This window comes from Equus przewalskii, chromosome 16 (assembly GCF_037783145.1).
Source record: "Equus przewalskii isolate Varuska chromosome 16, EquPr2, whole genome shotgun sequence".
Classification (NCBI taxonomy): Eukaryota; Metazoa; Chordata; class Mammalia; order Perissodactyla; family Equidae; genus Equus; species Equus przewalskii.
In genome coordinates, this window is record NC_091846.1 from 50,145,682 (window position 1) to 50,166,798 (window position 21,117).

A 21,117-nucleotide genomic window follows, 5' to 3' on the forward strand; every position below is an offset into this window, starting at 1 on the left:
TACTGTCAGGCCAGACATTCAGCAACTCAGGTCCTAGATCAGCACTGATAAGTAGAAGTCTGTTACTGGACCCTTGTACAGCCATCATCAGTAATTTTTTCACATCACTTGAGGGCCAAAAGAAATACTTAACAGCAGTGTTTACTAAGCAGTTAGATTCAAATAATTAATAAGAATTTATGTCCTAACAACTTAGTAGCCATTTGAAAAAAGAATACACATAAATTGAAAGAAAAAACACTTTTATTTCATTCTTAAATAACCACAATTACTTAATAATAGGATATATGCACCTGCTGGGTACTGCACAATTTCTCAAATGTGGAATCAGACTGAACATGCAGTCTTCCTTCCCTGTTCCACATTGACTTTGGTGCAGTGCTTGATTCGTATCACAGCAAATATCAAAAATTCAACTTCAAAAAGATATGACACCATCAAAAGGAATGTAAGATGATCCAACGTCGGAACCATGAACTACTTCAAGCTGGTAGTTTGTTGACAGACGTTGAGGTGTTTCCTTTGAAATTCTGAAATATTCCATGGTAATTTCTGTGTGTCTGCTGTGGTGTTTGGGGTGCCTTGGTGCACAGTTGGGGAATCACTGTGTGTGTGTGTGTGTGTGTGTGCACGTGCGAGTGTGCACCCATGCGCACACAAACATGCAGTCCCTTTTCCCCCATAGCAGGCCCAGCACCTCCCAGTAAGTTTTGTTGTAATTCTAGTCAATGGTTTGGCGATATCCAGCAGGGGAAAGGAGAGTAGATGGGGGTAATAGGGGTAGCATAGTCTTCAAGCAACTATCCTCTAGCCAGGAGACAAAGGCCACTTCTGCAGGCCCAGAGGGCTTGGGGGAATTAGGGGTTTCAAGCTTTTCAAGTACATCAACTCAGATGTCCCACCCCAAGGGTCATGGTCCCGTTCATTTCTAACGAAAGCACAGACACTGGCATAGCTGACTTGTGCAGAATTCAACCCATCCTGGAGCTCCGCTACTCTTGAAATTAAGTCTTGGGCCTACTCTTTAGCTTTTCCTTTCCTCTTACCGCAGAAGATGAGTTTCTTTACATGATGCTAAAGAAATCGCTTTCTCATTTTGCCCCAAATTACCTTCAGCATTTCAGTGTCTTTCTCCAATCTATCAATGGCACTCACCAACAACCATCTGATTATGCTGTCCTTATAATTAATAACTTCTCTGAACCTTTCAAAAGCCTAACATATGGTACCCACCAGTGCATTCCCTTTTACAGAAATCCCATTCCAATTCACCATCAGTTAAAGTTTTAACAGGTGCACAGCTACAGTGCATGCCAAAAGTTATCAGTATTAGTGCTCCTTCTATAGCCAGTAGTGGGTTATCACTGCCAGCCAGGCCAGCAGATAATCTAGCTCCTTAATCCCATTTTATTTTTTTTATTCTTTATTTTTTGCTGAGGAAGATTAGCCTTGAGCTAACATCTGTTGCAAATCTTCCTCTTTTTTTGCTTGAGGAAGATTAGCCTTGAGGTAATATCTGTGCCAATCTTCCTCCACTTTATACGTAGGTCACCACCACAGCTTGGCCGACAAGCAGTGTAGTTCCACGCCAGGGATCCAAACCCATGAACCTGGGCACCAAAGCGGAGCCTGCTGAACTTAACCACTATGCCTGGGAGTTGGCCCCTCCTTAATCAAAGGCTACTTCCTCAGACCACTCAGGGCACCACAATTGTCTTGAATAAAGTTCCTTATGGAACAGACTCTTGAACGGAGATCTAAACACCAGAAATTTATTGGGGAACACCCTCCAAATCAACAATTATGGGAGAGTGAAGGAAGTAAGACCAAACAGAGGAAGAAGCTGAATTGCAGTGCTGTCATAGGAAGGCCTCAGCCAATCCCATGGGAAGCTCTGGAGTTGAGACAGATCTTCAAAGTTGTCCTGCATTGGAGCAAGAGGGCCGGGCATTTATATGCCCACACAGAACAGGCACTGGAGACTGGTGACCCTGAAGAAGAGGCATGACTTTGAGGGAAGCAGCTCTGCCGGCTCAGGCAACACAGGGAGAGGGGCTCCGCTGCAATCAGTTTTAGATGCCAATATGCCCAGCAGCCAGGGGAACTTCCACCCGAAGCAAGAGATCTGGGCGGTGAACCACAGCACCCACCACACCACTACTGGATATTACACCAATGTGGCTAATTAGGGGAGAGAATTAAGCATTTACCCTGCTTTCTCAGGAGGAACTACAGTTCATCACCAGTTGATGAGGGAAAAGTCCCCTTTGCAAAAGAGCACCAATGCATAAATATAAAACGAATAAGAGAATTATAAAAATCATCATTTTGAAACCCCTAATGAAATTACTAACTCAGACAAGGATTATCAAAGGATGCTAAAACCATTAGATAAAAGATATTCACAGTATGCCGAAGTTATTACCCATGATTACCTGCTTATTGCAAATGAAAAATTCCATCATAACCTACACACAACCTGTGCTTTCTCACCTCTTGCCCATGCTTTTGCACCAGCCCACAATGCCATACCCTTGTCATAGTAGAGAAGATCTGATCGGTACCATCTTACCCAAGTAATTAGACTGAGCATTATTAAACAGCGAGACAACCTGAAAACCTCTGGATAGGATGCCATATGCAGCACTCAGCACTATACACCAAATATTCTTGCTAAAAAATGTTTAACCAAAACCTAATGAAGCTTTAAGGCCTAACTTCCATTTACAGGAAATATGAGGATAGAAGACACAGAGATTAACAATATCTGGGGCCCTGCCCTTAAGGAGCTAGACTTATAAGACATTCTAGAGAAGGGAAAATACTGGTGACAAAAATGATCTGTGGTGGCCAGGGGTAGGACTGAAGAAACTTTTCAGAGTGATAGAAACGTTTTATGCTTGGATGTGGTGATGGTTCTAAGACTTCAAATGAACACTTAAAAGCTGAATTTTATTATACGTAAGTAAATTAAACCGCAATTAACCTGGCCCCTCCCCCAAAAAACCTGAATATTTAATGTTTTTGAATAAAAATGTGAGACTATTCTCACTATTCTGTTGATTTTTTAAACATATATCTTAAAAAGCAAAAGAATTTTGAAATTAACATTTTTATTTTCTTTTTAAGAAAAGGCAAAGGCAAGATTTTCTCCTATCTTGAGCTAGGAGACTAAGTCATTTCATATTTCTACCTACCAATATGCCAACAGAGCAGTTTTTGCCTTAACATGTGTTTATATGGGACTCTATAGATGTAACAGCTTACAAAGCAAATTGCTACCCATCCACAAATATAGATACACTGATTCACTAATTCAATCCCACATCACTTCCTAAAACACTCCTATAATAATGTCTCTTCATAGCTCAAAACCATCAGTGTCTACTGAATAAAATTTAATTCTTACGTTGCTGTTCAAGCTGCCCTACCCTCTGGCCAATACCTCCATTTTCAGGTGAATTCCCACTACTATCCCGCCTAACACCTACATTCTAATTCTAACAAATTATTACCATTACCTACACGCAAACTGTGCTTTCTTCATCTCTTGCTCATGCTTTTGCGCCAGCCCAGAATGCCATCCCTTTGTTATAATAGGCTATGTTTTCTTAGTCATTTCATTTAACACTTTTATAAGTACCTGCCTTTGTATTTTTCACCCCCATCCAGACAATAAACTGAAGCATAGAAACTGTGTCTTATAAATCTTTACAAGGCCAACGGTTAGCATCAAGTGGTAATCCCTGAACCTTTGTTGGATTGATTACTTAACCTCTTACAACTGAAATCTCATGCATCTGAGGGATGTGCTCAAATACCATTTCTAAAAAGAAAGAGATAAAGCAGCTGGAGGAACAAAATGCTTTTAGCTTAGAGAAGAAAAGCAATTCCCCATTTTAATCACAACCTCCGCTATTGTTTCCACCACCCTTGTTCCTCTACCACTTCAACCCAGATACCCTGACTCCTCTTTATCTTCCAGTCTATCAGTCCCCTCCTAGCATCACTTTTCTTTTTACCATTTAGTCAATCACTGTCACCAAAAACCTTCACTTTCTTTTTTTCTTTGACCTCCAGTCACACTTCAGCCTTGAATCAACTCAACTAGCAGTCTTTTCCATTTCTTTTTTGAGTGGAAAAACTTACAATATCATACGGATTGGAATTTAAATATGTGATTTTAATAATAATACCAACAACAACAACAACAGCAGCTAACGTTTAATGAGCACTTACCATATACAGGCACAACGTCCTTTCAATAACCGCATAAGGTTACAAGTAAAGGAACCAGGAAATGCTAATTAACTTGCCCAATTTAAGACAGACAAAAAAAGGCAGGACTGGGTTTGAAACTAAGGCAATCTGCCTCCAGAGCAGATTTAGGCACGGTGCTATGGGTCTTCCCAAGTGCAATGATATATTGCCATTCACACTCAGAGCTGAGCAAACATTCCTTTATTCACCTCCTGGTCAATCCCTTTCCCCATGGGAATGTTCCAATTTTGATTGAGCCAATCATACAAAAACATATTTATTCAGTCACTGAACAAATGAAGGTTATTCCCACATTCAACTGTTATTGAGACCATAAATAAGAGTAAGACATGATCCTTGTCTTCTCTTTAAGTCCCCAAACCCCATCTGCCCCTGCACTCTCAGTAGAAATCAATAACTAATATTTAATAGAACTTAATGTACCAAGCACTTTACATATATGGATTCATTTCATCTACCAAACAATCCTCATTATCATCCCCATTCTACATATAAGAAAACTGAAGTACAAACAAAACCAAAAATAAACAAGTGAGACTACATCAAACTAAAAAGCTTCAGCACAGCAAAGGAAACCATCAACAAAATGAAAAGGCAACCTAACAAGGGGCAGAAAATATTTGCAAATCATACATCTCATAAGGGGTTAATATCCAAAATATATAAAGAACTCATGCAACTCAACAGCAAAAAAGCAAACAGTCCAATTTAAAAACGGAAAGCGGATCTGAATAAACATTTTTCCAGAGAAGACATTCAGATGGCCAACAGGTACATGCAAAGGTGCTCAACATCACTAATCATGAGGGCACCGCATATCAAAACCCCAAAGAGATATCAACTCACACCTGGTAGAACAGCTGTTATCAAACAAAAGACAAGAAATCAGTATTGGAGAGGATGTGGAGAAAAGGGAATCCTTGTGCACTGTTGGTGGGAATGTAAATTGGTGCAGCCACTTTGGAAAACAGTATGGAGGTTCCTCAAAAAATTAAAAATAGAACTATATTATGATCCAGCTATTCCACTTCTGGGTATTTATCTGAAAGAAATGAAAATACTGCTCGAACAGATATCTGCACCCCCATGTTCACTGCAGCATTATTTACAAGAGCTAAGACATGGAAGCAACTTAAGTGTCCACTGATGGATAAAGACAATGTGATACATATATACAATGGAATACTGTTCAGCCATAAAAAAGGAGGAAATCTTGCATTTGTGACACTATGGACAGATTTTGAGAGCATTATGCTAAGTGAAATAAATCAGACAGAGAAAGGCAAATACTGTATGATCTCACTTATATGTGAAATCTAAACAAAAACAAAAACAAAACTCACAGATACAGAGAACAGACTGGTAGTTGCCAGACTGCCAGATGGGTTGGGGAGTGGGGGGAGGGGGGTGGCAAAATGTGTGAAGGTGGTCAAAAGGTAGAAACTTTCAGTTATAAAATAAGTAAGTCATGGGGATATAATGTACAGCATGGTGACTATAGTTAATAATATTGTATTGTATGGGGCTGGCCTGGTGGCATAGTGGTTAAGTTCGAGCATTCTGTTTAGTGGCCCAGGGTTTGTGAGTTCAGATCCCAGGCGTGGACCTACACACTGCTCATTAAGCCATGCTGTGGCAGTGTCCCACATACAAAATAGAGGAAGAGTGGCACAGACGTTAGCTCAGGGCCAATCTTCCTCACCAAAGAAAGAAAGAAATACTGTATTGTATATTTGAAAGTTGCTGAAAGAGTAAATCTTAAAAGTACTCATCTATGGGGCCAACCCCCCCACCCCCCCCACCCCCCGAGCAGCAGTTAAGTGCACATGTTCTGCTTGGGTGGCCCAGGGTTTGCTGGTTCGGATCCCGAATGCAGACATGGCACCACTTGGCAAGCCATGCTGTGGTCGGCGTCCCACATATAAAGTAGAGGAAGATGGGCACGGACATGAGTTCAGGGCCAGTCTTCCTCAGCAAAAAGAGGAGGATTGGTGGCAGATGTTAGCTCAGGGCTAATCTTCCTCAAAAAAAAAAAGTACTCATTTAAAGAAAAAAATTGTAACTGTGGTGATGGATGTTAACTAGACTTACTGTGGTGAACATTTTGCAATATATACAAAAATGGAATTACTATGTTGTATAACCAAAACTAACGTTACGTGCCAGTTATATCTCAATTTAAAAAAATTTTAAAAAAAAACAAAACTGAGGCATAGAAGTTGTATAATGCACCCAAGGTCACACAGCTAAAAAGTAGCAGGGTCAGGATTTAAAACCAGTCTAGCTTCAGAGTCCAAGCTCTTAACCACTTCATTAGAATGCCATCAAAGTCACTGACTCCATTAGGCTTGCAGCCCTCAACTTCTCTACTGTATGCCTAATCCACAGTAATTAATTCATTCAACACTGACTGATAACTCACTCACCTTGTTTTTGTTCCTTGAACACAACAAGCTGGTTGCCGCCTCAGAGCCTTTACAATTTCCTAAAGCACTCTTCCTCTAGATCCGCCATCCCATCATTTCGATTCAACTTAAATGTCAACTCCCAAAGAGACCTGTCCTGAGCACCCTACCTAAAATAACCCCTCCCTACAAATTGCCTATCACACAAAGTTGGTTTTATTTCCTTCATAGTTAACACTACCTGAAATTATCTAGTTGTTTATTTCTTCCCACTAGAGTGGAAGTTGCAAGAGAACAGAGCCCTTGTCTATCCTGTTCACTGCTACATCTTCAGCACCTAAAACAGTGTCTGACACACAGTAGGCACTTGATATGTACAAAATCGGTGCCAGAAAGTATGCTAGACACTGGGATTACCAAAATAAACAGAATATACTTCTTACCCTCAATAAACTCCTAGTCTTGACATTTATAAATACTTACCTCCTCCTCTTCTCTCATAAAGGAAGACTAGCCCCTAACTTTTTTCAACGGCTAACCTCTCCACCTGTCCTCTTAAACCTTTCCCTGAGATCTCCCTTTGACCTCTCCCCATCAATTATCCCCTCTCACTTCTTCAATCCCTCCTTCTCCACTTACTGAATGTTTCCCACCACCCTCCCACACTTGAATACTCCTCCTTCAACCATGCATCTCCCCGTTACCCCAACATCTCCCACTGACTCCTCACCACATCTCTCTAGTATGACCACTTCCTCAAAAGTCATCAGTGACCTGGAAAGTGTTCTCGCTTTCTTCAGCATTTCACACTGCTGAGGACTTTCACTCCACTTTCTTAGGACCAGAGATGCTACTGTCTCATGGTTCTCTTCTTAATTTTTTATCTCTTTTTTTCAGCTTCCTTCACTGTCTCCTTTCTCTCACACCTTTACATTTGGTGCTCACTACAGCTTCATCCTCTATTCTTTGCCCCATTCTCTGCCTCTGAAAAGATCTATCTCTCTCCTCTACCTCAACTAGTGCCCCTATACAAATAATTGTGTCATGCATTCAGAACCTAAATCCTAGCTCCACTTTCCCCATCATATTTAATAAGAAATGTGATTGAAGTCTTAAGTAAATCCTCAATAAAGAATAGGTACAGGCTAAGACTGAGAAAAAATAACGTGAACTATAACAAACAATAATGTTCTGAATAAGCTCTAGAAGGCAATATTATACAATTTAAGGCTGGTTTCCATGAGTACTTCTTGAAATACTTGAATTCTTCATTAATTTTAATTGACAGCTAGTAGAAACATAGACCAAAGACTAAAAATTACTCACAAATTTTATATATGTGGTTAATCTATATATGTGTTAAATACAGTTCTAGATACATAGAAATTGTATTATTACAATTTTAAGTTAAAAGTAGTAGTAAGTTAAAGTTTAAGTTAAATAGTAGTAGAAAGTTAAAATAGGAAAATACCAGTCACAAATTATTGCTTAAGTATGGAAACAACATACAAAATAAATTCAAGTTGAGAGGGGTCTGTAAAGATGTACCTACAGTGCCATAATTTAGAGACTCACAGCTCAAAATTATACCTAATTATCAGAGCAAACTGTCCAACGAGGTTCTGTGTTATTTTCAAAAACATTAGCAAGAATCAGACTTGTGCCATTATGGCCTTCAGTTTAGACAGCAAAAGGTAGTTACAAACATTTATAGACTTATGATAAAAGTACTCATGTGCCCAATCCTGTAAACAATTATAGACACGAGAAGACTGGTTTATCCGGAAAAAGTGTGAACAAAGCTCCATCTTTACAACCCTCTGCAATGGCTAAGAGTCACCACACATTCTGGTAAACTACAAATACCTGACTTACAGCCCAGCCCATTTCATAATGGGAGAAAATGACATCCGGTTATTGTCCAACAAACTACACATTTAAATAAATACAGTAAACTCTAACTTACTTGACAAAATCCTACAATGCTTTTCATACGTATTGCAAGTCAGAAAAAAGATGAAGCCAACTCCCAATTACCACTGTCAAAGCCAAACTGGTAAAACAAGTCAGTCACCATCCTTCAGGGTATGTGGCATGTAAGGGCATGGAAAAGAAAACAATAGGAGAAGCCTTAGCAAAAAGACACCCACATTTTACGAAAAAGAAAATGAAAGTGATTTAACATCTCCCACATCAATGAAGCTGAAGGTGCAGCTAGCCTAGGAAGAGATCCAGGAGCTACTCAAATTTTCTCGTTGGTGGTAGTTGAATACTATAGCAGCTGTCATATTTTGAACTTCTTCAGCTTTCCCTTTTCCCCACAAAACCTCCTTTACTATAAAGACTGTGACAGAGGAAATACAACAGAAGACGAAGGGAAATGGCCGAAGGGACATCAGAACACAAGAGCAGATGCAACCACATCTCTAGAAGACCAAAAGGTCTGGTTATCACAGCACAGCTCTAAAAATCTGTATCAGCCACCTTTCACATCCACATAAATCCCATTCTGAATCTTTTTTGCATAAATCTCTTAAATTGAAATCCAAGCCTTAATCCGACAGGCTGATTATATAAAACTCATCCTATATATATGACACTATCCTTAACCTATACCACTGCTCCCCTTAGTGAAAGGCAGATTTTTTTAGAGAAGTGGAAAGGGGAGGATGGAATGTCATGGGGGGGGGGGGTAGGAGGGGATAAGAAATACGTGCAAATACCATTGCGGCAGAGACACTGGAAACGCCACTTCCCTCACCACTCCTGCAAATTCTCTTCGTGTATTACCCCCTTACCCTCTAGCCATTCCTCCCCCTTCCTCAACAATACACACACACGTGTCATAACCGAACAGCACGATCACCTTTTCTAGCATCACACGCTACCCTCCCACCCTCAGTAACACCCCCCCCCCCAATAAAGAGAGTCACACACTTAGAGCAGCAACTGCTGCCACCGCACCCTTCCATCTCAGTAAGTGCTTCTACCACCCAGCGTCAAGCGCTGGCTGAAAGACAGTTCGGTAAAAATGTACGTAGACACACACACGCAAACGGGCACGGGCACACATGCGGCATGTGGCGCAAGGAAGGGAACCCGGAGACGCACCTGGAGGCCGGGTGTCCAGCGCTGCTGCCCCCCTGGTCCCTGTCACTGAGCGCAGCTGTGTAAATCCTCCGGTATCGGTCGGCCAGGGCCCGGCCTGACAGCAGCAGCTGGTAGTGACCCCGGGAGTCCGCGGCCGGCAGCCCCAGCCCCAGCCCCGCGGCAGCCACGGAGCCCTCGGGAACCGGCATGAACAGCGCCCCCGGCGCCGGGGAGGAAGAGAAGGTGGCGGCTGGGAAGAACCCGTCCCCGCCGGGCCCCGAGGAGGCGGCGGCGGGGGAGGCAGTCGCTGCGCACATCATCATCCTAGCCGCCGCCGCCGCCGCCGCCGCCTCGTCCCCGCGGGCCGGGCAGGCAGACACGCGCGCGCACACACAGCCCTTTTCCAACGACGACGGCTCCGGCGGCGGCCTCTCGCTCCCGCAGCAGGGAGACTACAAAGACAGCGACCTCCTCCTCCTCCTCCTTCTCCTCCTCCTCCCCCCCGCGCCGCCCTCGCCGCTACTGGGGCCGCTCATCTAACCCCGCCACCCCGGGAGCGTGAGGAGGAGGCGGTGCCGCCGCTGCCGCCGCCGCCACCGCTGCCACCGCCGGGGCTACCCGCAATGGGAAGCTGCCGGCCGCACTGGGCATGCGCCACTCCTCGCACATGCTCAGTAACTCCAGCCCCTTTCTCTCTCACCCCGCCTCTCCGCCACCACTCCCTCAGCCTCGGGGCTTTGGGTGTGGGGCGCTGGTGTGGTGCGGAATCCGAAAGAAATCCATTTCTCCGGGTTTTACTAGCAGCTTGAGGAGGAGTAAGGAAAGTGCTGGGAAGGCTGTCAGCTACATGCCACCGGCTTCAGGTAATGAGGTTCCCTCCAGGTGGGAGAACTAGGACCTGAAAGCAAGCAGGAGGGTGCCCACCGTCAGAGGATGAGTGTGTACGCACTCCTGCTACCTTTTGCCAAAGTGTGTGCTGCCGACGTGAAGATTTACTGTGAATAGTGTTGGTTAATTCAGAATTCAAGGCAAACAAGGCCAGCCGAATTAGAAGTCCCTTTGGCGATCTTATTTTGGATTTTTTGTCATTAGGATTTGTCTGTTTAAAACAGCTTTTACTTACAAAAAATAGGTAGAATCTAGTGCATTCTCTTTTTCTGTGTAAGTAGAATTCACAGATATGCGAGTATTCACAAGCCAGGGTCATTCCTAAATTCTTGTTCTCAACATTTACATCAGAGCTAAATCTTAATGCAATAATACTTTTTTGTTGACTCCACACTCACCCTAAGAATGCACTGATATTCTTGACAGTGGTCACTTAATGGCTGATCTTTTTCGGCCCAGACTTACGTTACTAAAGATAAATCTTGAATATGACTTGAAACTATAATTGTGACTATGACTGTATAATATCTGAAAATGTCATATCTACCAAAACTCTTAACATTATCTATAAAAATGTAATGTTTGCTGAGTCCCCTGTTCCAAGCTATTCTATTAACCCCTTCTAAGCAAGTGCTCTAGAAATATATGCAACAATGCACCCTGATTCCTATTTTTATCCTTTTGACTCTCAATTTGAAGAGTTTACCTAATTTATACTGCTGACAAAATCGTTTCTAAGTCCTATCATCCCAGTACTATATCCTTTATCTGCTTACTTGCTCTTAAGTCTGTGCATCTTCTTTGAATGGCCTTCATTTAAAAAAAAAAAAAAAAAAAAAAAAGCCCTGTCTAGTGTTTTGAGAAGTACAAACAAGGAATGGAGAAGTAAATTAATTCTAGCTTTTGGGGAGAGGGAGTGCTGAAGAAGTGCATTTTATCTGGGGCTTTATATGATAAATGGGTGTCATTTTGATTTTAAAAGGATAGCTAGAAGTGGAATAATGAAAACATAGAGACAAAAGACAGGCACAGAGAATCATAGTATTTTAGTACTGTAAGTAGCCCTGTTAAACAGGTTTTGTACTTCTCTTCTTTACTCAACTATCTTAGAAGCCCCTTCAGAGCTTCTTGTTTATCTTTGTATCTTCCTCAGCCCATAGTCTAGAACCTTGCACATAGTAGGTATCCAATAAGTATTTGTTAGGCTAAATTCCTGTCCTGATACTTCAGCACAGTTATAAAACTCAGGGTGGAACAGGAACGCCCCCTCCTCAGGGCCGCGCACTAAAACCCTGGGATGAGAGCCAAGATACAGGTACCAGGCAGCTAAAGGCTGGCAATGTTAAAGGCCTGCAACGTGCAGCAGCTGCAAGGGCTTATTACTGTTCCAAGAGGCAGCGGCGTAGCCAAAAGTCTCCGACAGACGAGGATTTGATCTTGACTCTGCTACCTGTATGTCTTTGGGCAACTTTCATCCTCTGAATAATGGTCAAAATAATACTGCATGAGATTGTGGGAAGACTTCAGCATCTAGAATGTCCACCTCGGCACATGGCTTTTAATAAATGGTAACATACAAAACAAAACATAACTAGACTTTTCCATAAGGACTGGAATGATATCTATTATGTCTGTTCCCGCATTACATTCCCAGCTCCTAGCACAGATTCTAGCCCTAAGCAGGAGGGAGATAAATGTGAGTTGAATGAATGAATGAATGTTGCCTGCACAGAGAATCTTTCCAACTCAGGCTTAGGTGGTGGCATGCGCAGTCATTGCCCGTTTAGACTTTCTAGTGGAGACTGACCTAAGCGGCTGTACCGGTCTCCGAGTTCCTGCCACCCCTTCCTTAGTTTCTCTTCAGTCTTAACCAGACCTTTTGGTCCCGAACAGGCTCCTTCCTGAGCCTTCTGGGTATACACAAAACCCGGTAACTGGATAATTTCCTAACAAACCCGTTGTCATTGAGCGGCGCACTAGGCGTGCGCAGAGTCACACACATGCTCACTTAGGTATCCGAGGGTGGCGTTTCTGTTGCGGTTGGCAGCGTTTCCTTCCACGGCAGCGGCAGCGGCTGCTCTACTCTAGATTGATAGCCAATGCAGCGTTTTTTCTCCTCCTCCTCCTCTTCTTGCCTCCGCACAGTGCGCTCCCGGGTCACTGCAACCGCTACAGTTTCTGCCTGGGCAGCTGGGCACCTTGGAAGGCTCCCCTGGGGTGGCGGGGAATGGGGCGCATGCTGGGAAGGAAAGGACGTTTGGAGTCACCCTTAATTCCCTGTCAAGGGGACATGAAGGGGAGGGTGGCCCCCAAGGCAAGTCGCGAGGGCCACCTGAACCTTCGCTGCAGACGGGAGAGGTGTGTTTCTCGCAGTGTGCAAAGCAAGCGTCCCCTCCCGCCAACCCTGCGCGCACTACTCTTGAATGCCTTAACGCTGCCTAGGTGTTGGGGGGAGGGGGGAAGTCTTGTTATTCAAGGAAATGTGCAGAATGAAAAAATGTAGAGGGCTTTGCTTTTGTTTTTCCAGCCCCCCTGAGCGCGGCTCCTGTACTTTCCACGCTGCCATCTTAGCTTTATCTTCTGGCCAGGCTGGGCGTGTGTGTGCATTTGCGTTGGGAGGGAGGGCTAGAGGAGTAAGGGACACTGGAGAGAGCACTGGGCGGATTGGGTGTCAGAATTGGCTGGACGGGAGTTCAGGACACAGTCGCCCTCAAAGGATAACATTAAACTAAGGGAAAACCTGACTTTTCCCATTTTATTAGTGAAACATCTGCCTAGTGGTATCTTTTCGTCTTTCTGGTTGATATCATGTTCATTTCACAAAAGCATCTCTCTTGTCTTTGATGATATAAGATTATGGCTTCATCCTTCATTCGTATTAGCACAGATTTTAATGCTCTTTCCACTTGAAATTGTAAACCTAGGACTACAATTTTTTCAACTCATCAGATTTACATATTTTTATACTCTGTATCTTTAAGGATTTTTGTTTGTTTGTTTTAAAGGAAACCATCAGCACTGTTGTAGTAAATAACACCGCGGAAACCATAAAGTGTATGTAAGAGGGCAATGATTGATGTTGTTAGGTTCATTTAAAAGGTTAATATTGTACTAATGCTACAAGATTACAAACACAGGAAGCATGTATATTATCAGGAACATCAAGACTGCTGAAAATCCTGTGGTCAAGAGTCTGAATTTGTTTCCTGGATTTGTACAGTAAAGTATTGGAGTAGTTAAAAACAAAATTGGTCACTGAGCATTTTAAAACAAGCTTGGTAGCTGAGAACAAATTTGGAAGAAAAAAAAGTGCTCAACTTGAAGAGTGAAGAAATGCTTCACTCTTGAGTAAACTTCACTTTTTAAGAACCTTCGTATTCTACATTCTTGACAAATCTGACCATATTACACTTTAAAATGAAATATATTTTAATATATTTAATACTCCATACTGAACAGAAAAATTCAACTTGGCACTTGAAATTCTTTTAAACAAAAATTACATATTGGATCCCCTAGATATCTTAACCTCTTGCTTTAAACAACTACATTTTCAGAGACTTCGAAGATTCAGTAATTCATAGGCATGAGAGTTAATGCTTTTTCCTTTTTATTCATATTAGTTTCAAAAGGTACAAATTTTATGTCCAAGTTTTCCTACAAATAAAAAATTTGGATCCAGGGAGGCCTGAGTTAAAATGGACTCACTGAAAAATTATTCTAAAATATTTATTAGAAAGTGAGGATATTCTTTGAAGTATGTGAATTCACTAATATATATTTGAATGCAATCACATTTTTAAAAATCTCATTGTGGTAATGCATTTTAAACCAGAGGGAATTTTTACAAGGCATGTAGAAAGTCATGTAAAGTGCAACTTTATGTAAGAGAGAAATGTAAGAACCATAGCATTTTAACCTTGAGAACTTTAGAATAGTTTATAAATTATTTGGTTGATCTTTATTATTAAGGTTAAATAGTTTAATAATTAAATGATATTTCCTCAACTCCTAAAGGACTATTGAAATTCTTATATATAATAGCAATTTTATCATATCAAAGTTTTCTTGAAATATATTATTTTTAACAGGGTTCTTGGCTAATCCAGATATCAAGATATATCTAAATGGCTCTAACTGATTATACTAGACATGGTCTTATTTTAAAGACATTTTACCTCTCTTAAGCTAAGTTTTCTCATCAATAAAATGAGAGTAATAATAGCACCTACGTCATTAGATTCTTTGAGGGTTAAGTTATGCATTAAGGACTTGCTTAGCACGTTATCTGGCAGGCAATAACTGTTATTATTAATATTATGTATTGTCCCTTATTTGAGGTGTCCCAATTGTGTGCTAGAGGAAGTAGCAAAACAGTTATACATTTTGAGTTATAAACACTTGAATATAGAAGTTTGTTTTTTAACAGTCTTATCTACAAATACAGATTTACTATATCTTTACATGACAAGAAGAATAGAATCCAAAGACTAGTTGTTTCCCTAAAACATCCTGCTCTTGGATAACTTGTTAATTCACAAAACATACTGCTTACTTTCAAAAATTCAGTGAGTTTTTGGAATTTTAAAAGATGGCTACATTTTGACACACAGTCAGATTATAGTTTCTTCTCAAGTGGCTAGTGGCTATGGTACACTTCTTGGGTCAAAAATTTTAAATCATCCGTGGCTCACATTCTCTGTTAATTTATCTGTAATTAACATAAAAATCTTAGACCCACCTAGTTCAACTTCCTGTTTTGATCAATATTTTTACTTTTATATTTTGAAAGTAAAAAGGAATGAATTTACCAGTTCTTCAGAAGTCAATGCTCTTAAAAATATTTTGCCTCTTTTTTATTGTCAGATTTGCCTTCAACCGGGCCGGAAGCTATTTTAAAAGTTTTTAGAACATATAATTCATGAAAAATCGTTCATACTTTTCCTGAATTAATTTGTGGTGACAGTATTTTCTTAGCTTAGACAGAATAATCTTATCTATATGATGTTAAGTATTGGGAACTGAATTATTTATGTGGTGGAGCAAAGACAGCACTGCTTCCAGAGGAAAACTGTGGCTTCTCTACAGGTACTCCTAAAGTCCACCGCTACGTGCACGTGGGATGGGGTGACAATAATCTCTTTGTGTGCTCTTCAGTCTGTTCCTCTCCATTTCCCTGCTCTGCTCTGTACAGCAGGGGAATGTGTCCTGCAAACTACATTTTCTAGGCTCTCTTGCCAGTTAGCTTCAAGTTAGATTCAGCCTGTGGTGTGAGAGGGATAATGGGAAAGTGGGAAGAGGGGAGAAACCATGCCTCCTCCAGCCCCCACCTCCTACCCCTGCCTCTCTTTCTGCTTTGGGCAATATCTCCTCTGTGGTTCCAGCTCCTGCTGGGCGGCTTCTCTTTCCATGATCCAGCTCCAGCCAGGTCACCTCTGTTGTGGAACCAGTTCTCACTTGCAATCCCAGCCAGCAGCGTCTCCTCTTTTGGTCTCTCCAGCCTTTGGACTTCTTGCTGATATTAATCCTTACAATGTCTCTGTCCCTTGTTTGGCTTTGCAGCTGCTTCAGTAACATTGCAATTAGCTCCCCATATTCAATTCCCTTTCTTAATGACCTGGCATGCACTTATCTGTTTTCCTATTTGGACCTTGAATGATGCAGATAGTCTTCCATCCAAATAATAGACCTGATTTAGCTTCTCAGCCAAATGATGGCATTTCTTCATCTTTCATCTGGTCCTTAAAGCTTGTGCATCTGACCTCAATCAGCAAAACAGAAACCTGCTTTGAAAACAATATTGGTTGACTCACCATCTCTTGCATCTAGGGTTGGCTTTGGGACACAATTCAGGCCGGCAGGATAAAAGAAAATATGCTGGAACTACTTCTGTCTCTCTCTCTTTCTTTCTACCTCAAAGATGCACAGGATGGCTGACGTTTGTAACCATGAGACCAGAGGTACAAGATAAAGGCCAAGAGCATGACTGACATTGGGCTTGACACTGTAGAGCCATTGAACAAAGTTTCAAACTGATTTTTATGCAAGAAAAAAGCAAACTCCAAATTGTCTCAGCTACTGTTAATGAAGTATTCTTGTTACTTGTAGCTAAAAACGTTCCTACCTGATACACCAACTCCAGCATCATGTCAAAGAGTGAACTCTCCATCTAGATTCTATCAGTAGGCTGTCTGAAAAAAGAAATATTTGTGGAAAATAATCCAAAACCTAAAAATCCACTCATTTCCCCAAGTCTTAAACATTCTTGCTTTATTCAAGTCAAACATCAGAAACTTCACTGAATTGCATTTTATATCATTCTTTTGGTTTATTAAAGATTTCTATAGTGATGTGCCTCCCAGATACCCTTCCAGGTCTGAGGCATTTATTCCTCCAGCTCCTGGGAGTGTTAACTGCTGGCTGCTCTCAGGTAAGCATCTTCCCATAAATTGCTCTTGGCCTTAAGGAGCTGTCTCACCCAAGGTTCCACCCCCTCTCCAGGGGGAGCACACATCAGATAACATCATTGTGGTGTACAAAGACCTGGCCCTCTGACCTTAATTCAGGATGACTCGGAAGAGCCATCCCAGCTTCAGGACTTCCCATGGAATTAGCTAAGGCGTTTGTTGCAACTGCATTGCAGTTCCATTTCTCTTTCCCTTTTGACCGATCTTGCATTCCTCACTCCTTCACGGGCAGTATTGTTGAAAGGACTCCACAATAAACATCCTGTGTGCAAGTCTCCATCTCTGAGCCTTTTCCCAGGGAACCTGATGTAAGTCAGTTGGTATGGAGAGTGGTCTGAAGAAGCAGACTCTAAAATGGGATTTTGGAGCTGGATCATCCACTGGCCAGGTGACAATGAAGACCCTATTTGTGGTGGACAATTTATAAAGTGACCCCATGATATCGCTACCCTTGTATAAGTCTCTCTCTTTGTGTGTGGGTAGGACATACAAATTCCTTCTAAACAATAGAATACAGGAAAAGTGACAGGATGTACATGATTACATATATGTGATTAAGTTACATTATTTTATAACTCCCGTCTTACTGGGACCCTCTCTTCCTTGCTGACTTTGAGAAAGTAAGCTGCCATATTGTGAGCCACCATATGGAGAGGTCCAGGTGGCAAGGAGCTGATGGTAGCCTCTGGCTAACAGCCAACAAAGACTAAGTCCCTCAGTCTGGCAGCCTGCAAGGGACTGAATTCTACCAAAAACTATGTGAGTTTGAAAGTGGTTCCTCTCCAAGTTGAGTCTCCGATGAGACTGTAGTCTCAGTTGACACCTTGATTACAGCCTTGCAGAGGATGGAGTTAGGCCATGCCCAGTCTTCTAATGCACAGAAAGTGTCGGATAATAAATATGTGTATTTTAAGCCACTAAGTCTGTGGTAATATTGTTATGCAGCAATAGAAAGCTAATAGACCATCACTGATGATAGAAGGAGCATTGATAGCCCTGATGTATGATGGATGGAACTGTGCAATTGCCGAAACTCTCACTGGAAGTGAACTAAGATGGGATACCTGCAGATGGGAATGTAGTTACAGGTGCAAAATCTCAAGCTTTTGAGAGGTTCCAGGAAGGTGTTCATTATAGAGGTAATGGAACTAGATTGTTCTTGCTGAGTGTCATCGATGCATTGGAGAAAGACAATGAAATGCTGTGTTAAGGGTCCAAAGATCTGAGCATGCCCGACATCTCCTACAAACTAAAGGATAAGTTATCACATCTCACACTTCCTACCACAAAGAAGAAGGGACAACACCTGCTAGGCTTTTCTGGGTTCTGAAGGCGTACCATTTACTTGAAAATGTTACTCTGACACATTTCCTCTGACACAGATAGCTGCCAACTTTAAGTAGTGCCCAGAGCAGGAAAGGTCTCTGCATCATCACTTAACTGTGGGGCAAGCATTCTGCTTCTTGGACCATATAATATGACAAAACCTGTGACATTAGATATATCATTGGTAGGGAAGGATGCCATAGAGTGAATGGAAAGTTTCAATGAGAAAATCACAAAGAAAAGCCTAAGGGTTCTGGAGCAAGGCAAAAAATTTTTAGCAAAAAAATATCATACACTATTGAAAAATGGCTCCTGGCAGGCTATTTGGGCCTATTTGAGACAGAGCACCTGACTGTAAGATGTCAAGTGGCTAGAACTGCACATCAGAAGCTGGGTTTTGTCAGACCCACCAACACATAAGCAAAAGTCTATGGTAAGATAGGGGTGACACGCCCAGGATCAGGCACCAGCAGGGCCAGAGCACTAGCAAGCTGCATGAGTGTGTGGCCCAACTCCTATGTGATGAACCATTATGGCACTGGTACCTGCCTCTAAGCTCAAATGTGTGGCTGCATGGGATTGGCAGCAGAGTTGGGGCAGGGGAGTCCCTTATGACCAAATGGTAGAGGAGGAAAAAGTTGAGTTTGTTTCAAGAACAGGTTGACTTGGTAAGTAGGTGCAAGCTGAAGTGAACTGCTGCTGCACTATGATCTGACAGATGGTGATGAGGCAAAGTCCTCTCAATGGTTCATACTTCATGCAGTGTACATGGTCATCTATTAAGCACATGAAGAGAAGTGGCCTGTAGTAAGAACGTGTAAGACTCATGGGTAGTGGCAGATGGCTTAGCTTTTTGGTAGGGTCCTGGAAGTAGAAAGGTTGGAAGATTGGGGAGAAGGTCTGTGGAAGAGGCATGTGAATGGACCTCTGCGACCTATGGGAGTGGGCATGAAGTGTGAATATCTTTGAATCTCATGGTGATGCCTCTCAGAGAACATCTTACCATGGAAGAGACAGTAAACAACCACATAGACAGGATGACTCCACCAGTTGATGTCAGCTAGCCTCTGCTTTTGTCCACCCAGTGGGGGCACAAAGGGCAGATGGATGGAGTAGCCATGGTGCTGAGATGGAAACTATGCGTGGTGGCAAGTATAGAAGTTATGCGTGGAAATTACAGTGAGGATTCTGACTTAACAGTGTTGGTCTAGCTACTGCTATTGCCAAATGTACAACCTGCCAGCAAAAGAGACCAACACTAAACCCCCAGTACAGAACGATCCCTCAAGGAGACCAATCAGCCACTTGCTGGATAATTGATTACACTCCACCCTGGAAGGGTCAGTGATTCAACTTGGCTAGGACTAATGCATATTCTGGTATGGATTTGCCTTCCCTGCCTACATTGGCCACCACTATTATCTGAAGGCTTGCAGAGAGTTCTGTTTCACAGATCTTGAAACATTGATGGGATCTTGAAAAGCGTTGTCTCAGACCAAGGGGCCCAATATATGGTAAATGATGTGTATGTGTGTGGTAGGGTGAATAGTGACCCCCCTCCTCGAAAGTTATGCACATTTTAATCCTCAGAACTTGTGAATACGTCACCTTACATGGAAAAGGGCTTTTGCAGATGTGATTAAGTTAAGGATCTTCAGATGGGGAGATTATCCTGGATTATCCAGGTGGGCCCACTGTAATCACAAGTGTTCTTATGAGGGGGAGGCAGGAAGGTCAGAGTGAGAGAAAGCAATGTGACAATGGAAGCAGAGTCAGAGAAGAAAATATGATGACAGAAGGAGAGAAGAGAGAAAAAGAAAGAAAGAGATTTGAAGATGCTATGCTGCTGGCTTTGATGATGGAGGAAGGGCTATGAGCCAAGAAATGCAGATGGCCTCTGGAGGCTGAAAAAGTCAAGGAAACAGATTCTTCCCTGGAGCCTCTAGAAGAAATATAGCCCTGCTAACACCTTGATTTTAGGACTGCTGACCACCAGAAATGTAAGATAGCAAATGTGGTTTGTTTTAACCCAGTAAATTTGTTACAGCAGCAAAAGGAAACTAATAACAATGTCCATTGGGTCCACTTATCCTGTCACATAAAATGCCATCCAGAACCTGCTGATGATTGAATGATGGTGTGGTATTTTGAAGGTGCAGTTGGGGCACAAGCAACACATAATACCTTTTAAATTAACAGCTATTACATGGTGCTGTGACCTGAAGGGGTGCAATATATGAGTTCAGGAACTCAGAGGGGAAGTCGTAGTGGCCATACTCCCAGCAACCCCTAGAGAATATGTGCTTTCTGCCCTGCTAGGGCTCTGTAGTTCTAGAGCTTCCCAAAGGTGGATTGCTTCCAGCAGACCCAGTAAGAGCCCCATCGGACTTTAAATTATGGTTGCTTTAAGTCACTTCTGGCTCCTCAGTCCAAGAGACCAGCCGACAAAGAAATGCTGGTAGGAGTAACTAACCCCTACTATCAAGGGTAGATAAGGCTGCTGTTACATATGGAAACAGGGAAGAGTATGTATACCACTTAGGTGAGCCAGCCATGGTTATGTCTCTTGGTGCTCCTTACACAGTTTTAATGTACAGTCCCCATGGCCTGAGCAGGGCAAGGCGACTAGAGGAGGCTCAGATCTCTCAAGAGCAAGGATG

The 21,117-nt window shown here is 42.2% G+C and overlaps 2 protein-coding genes across 31 annotated transcripts in view; one reads left to right on the forward strand and one right to left on the reverse strand.

Moving 5' to 3' along the window:
* Positions 1-10,435, reverse strand: part of MYCBP2 (MYC binding protein 2) — a 256,174-nt gene extending 245,739 nt beyond the window's left edge. For all 29 annotated transcript variants that reach the window (XM_070578977.1, XM_070578975.1, XM_070578971.1 and 26 more), the window contains exon 1: positions 9,798-10,435. In XM_070578977.1, the coding sequence (XP_070435078.1) occupies positions 9,798-10,099 (302 nt within the window). In that variant the 5' untranslated portion in view covers positions 10,100-10,435. The remainder of the gene's footprint in view (positions 1-9,797) is intronic.
* Positions 10,436-10,479: 44 nt separating this feature from the next.
* The window catches only part of SCEL (sciellin), a 272,873-nt gene continuing 262,235 nt past the window's right edge, over positions 10,480-21,117 (forward strand). For both annotated transcript variants that reach the window (XM_070578988.1, XM_070578995.1), the window contains exon 1: positions 10,480-10,639. The gene's annotated coding sequence lies outside the window, so the exon portion shown is untranslated. The remainder of the gene's footprint in view (positions 10,640-21,117) is intronic.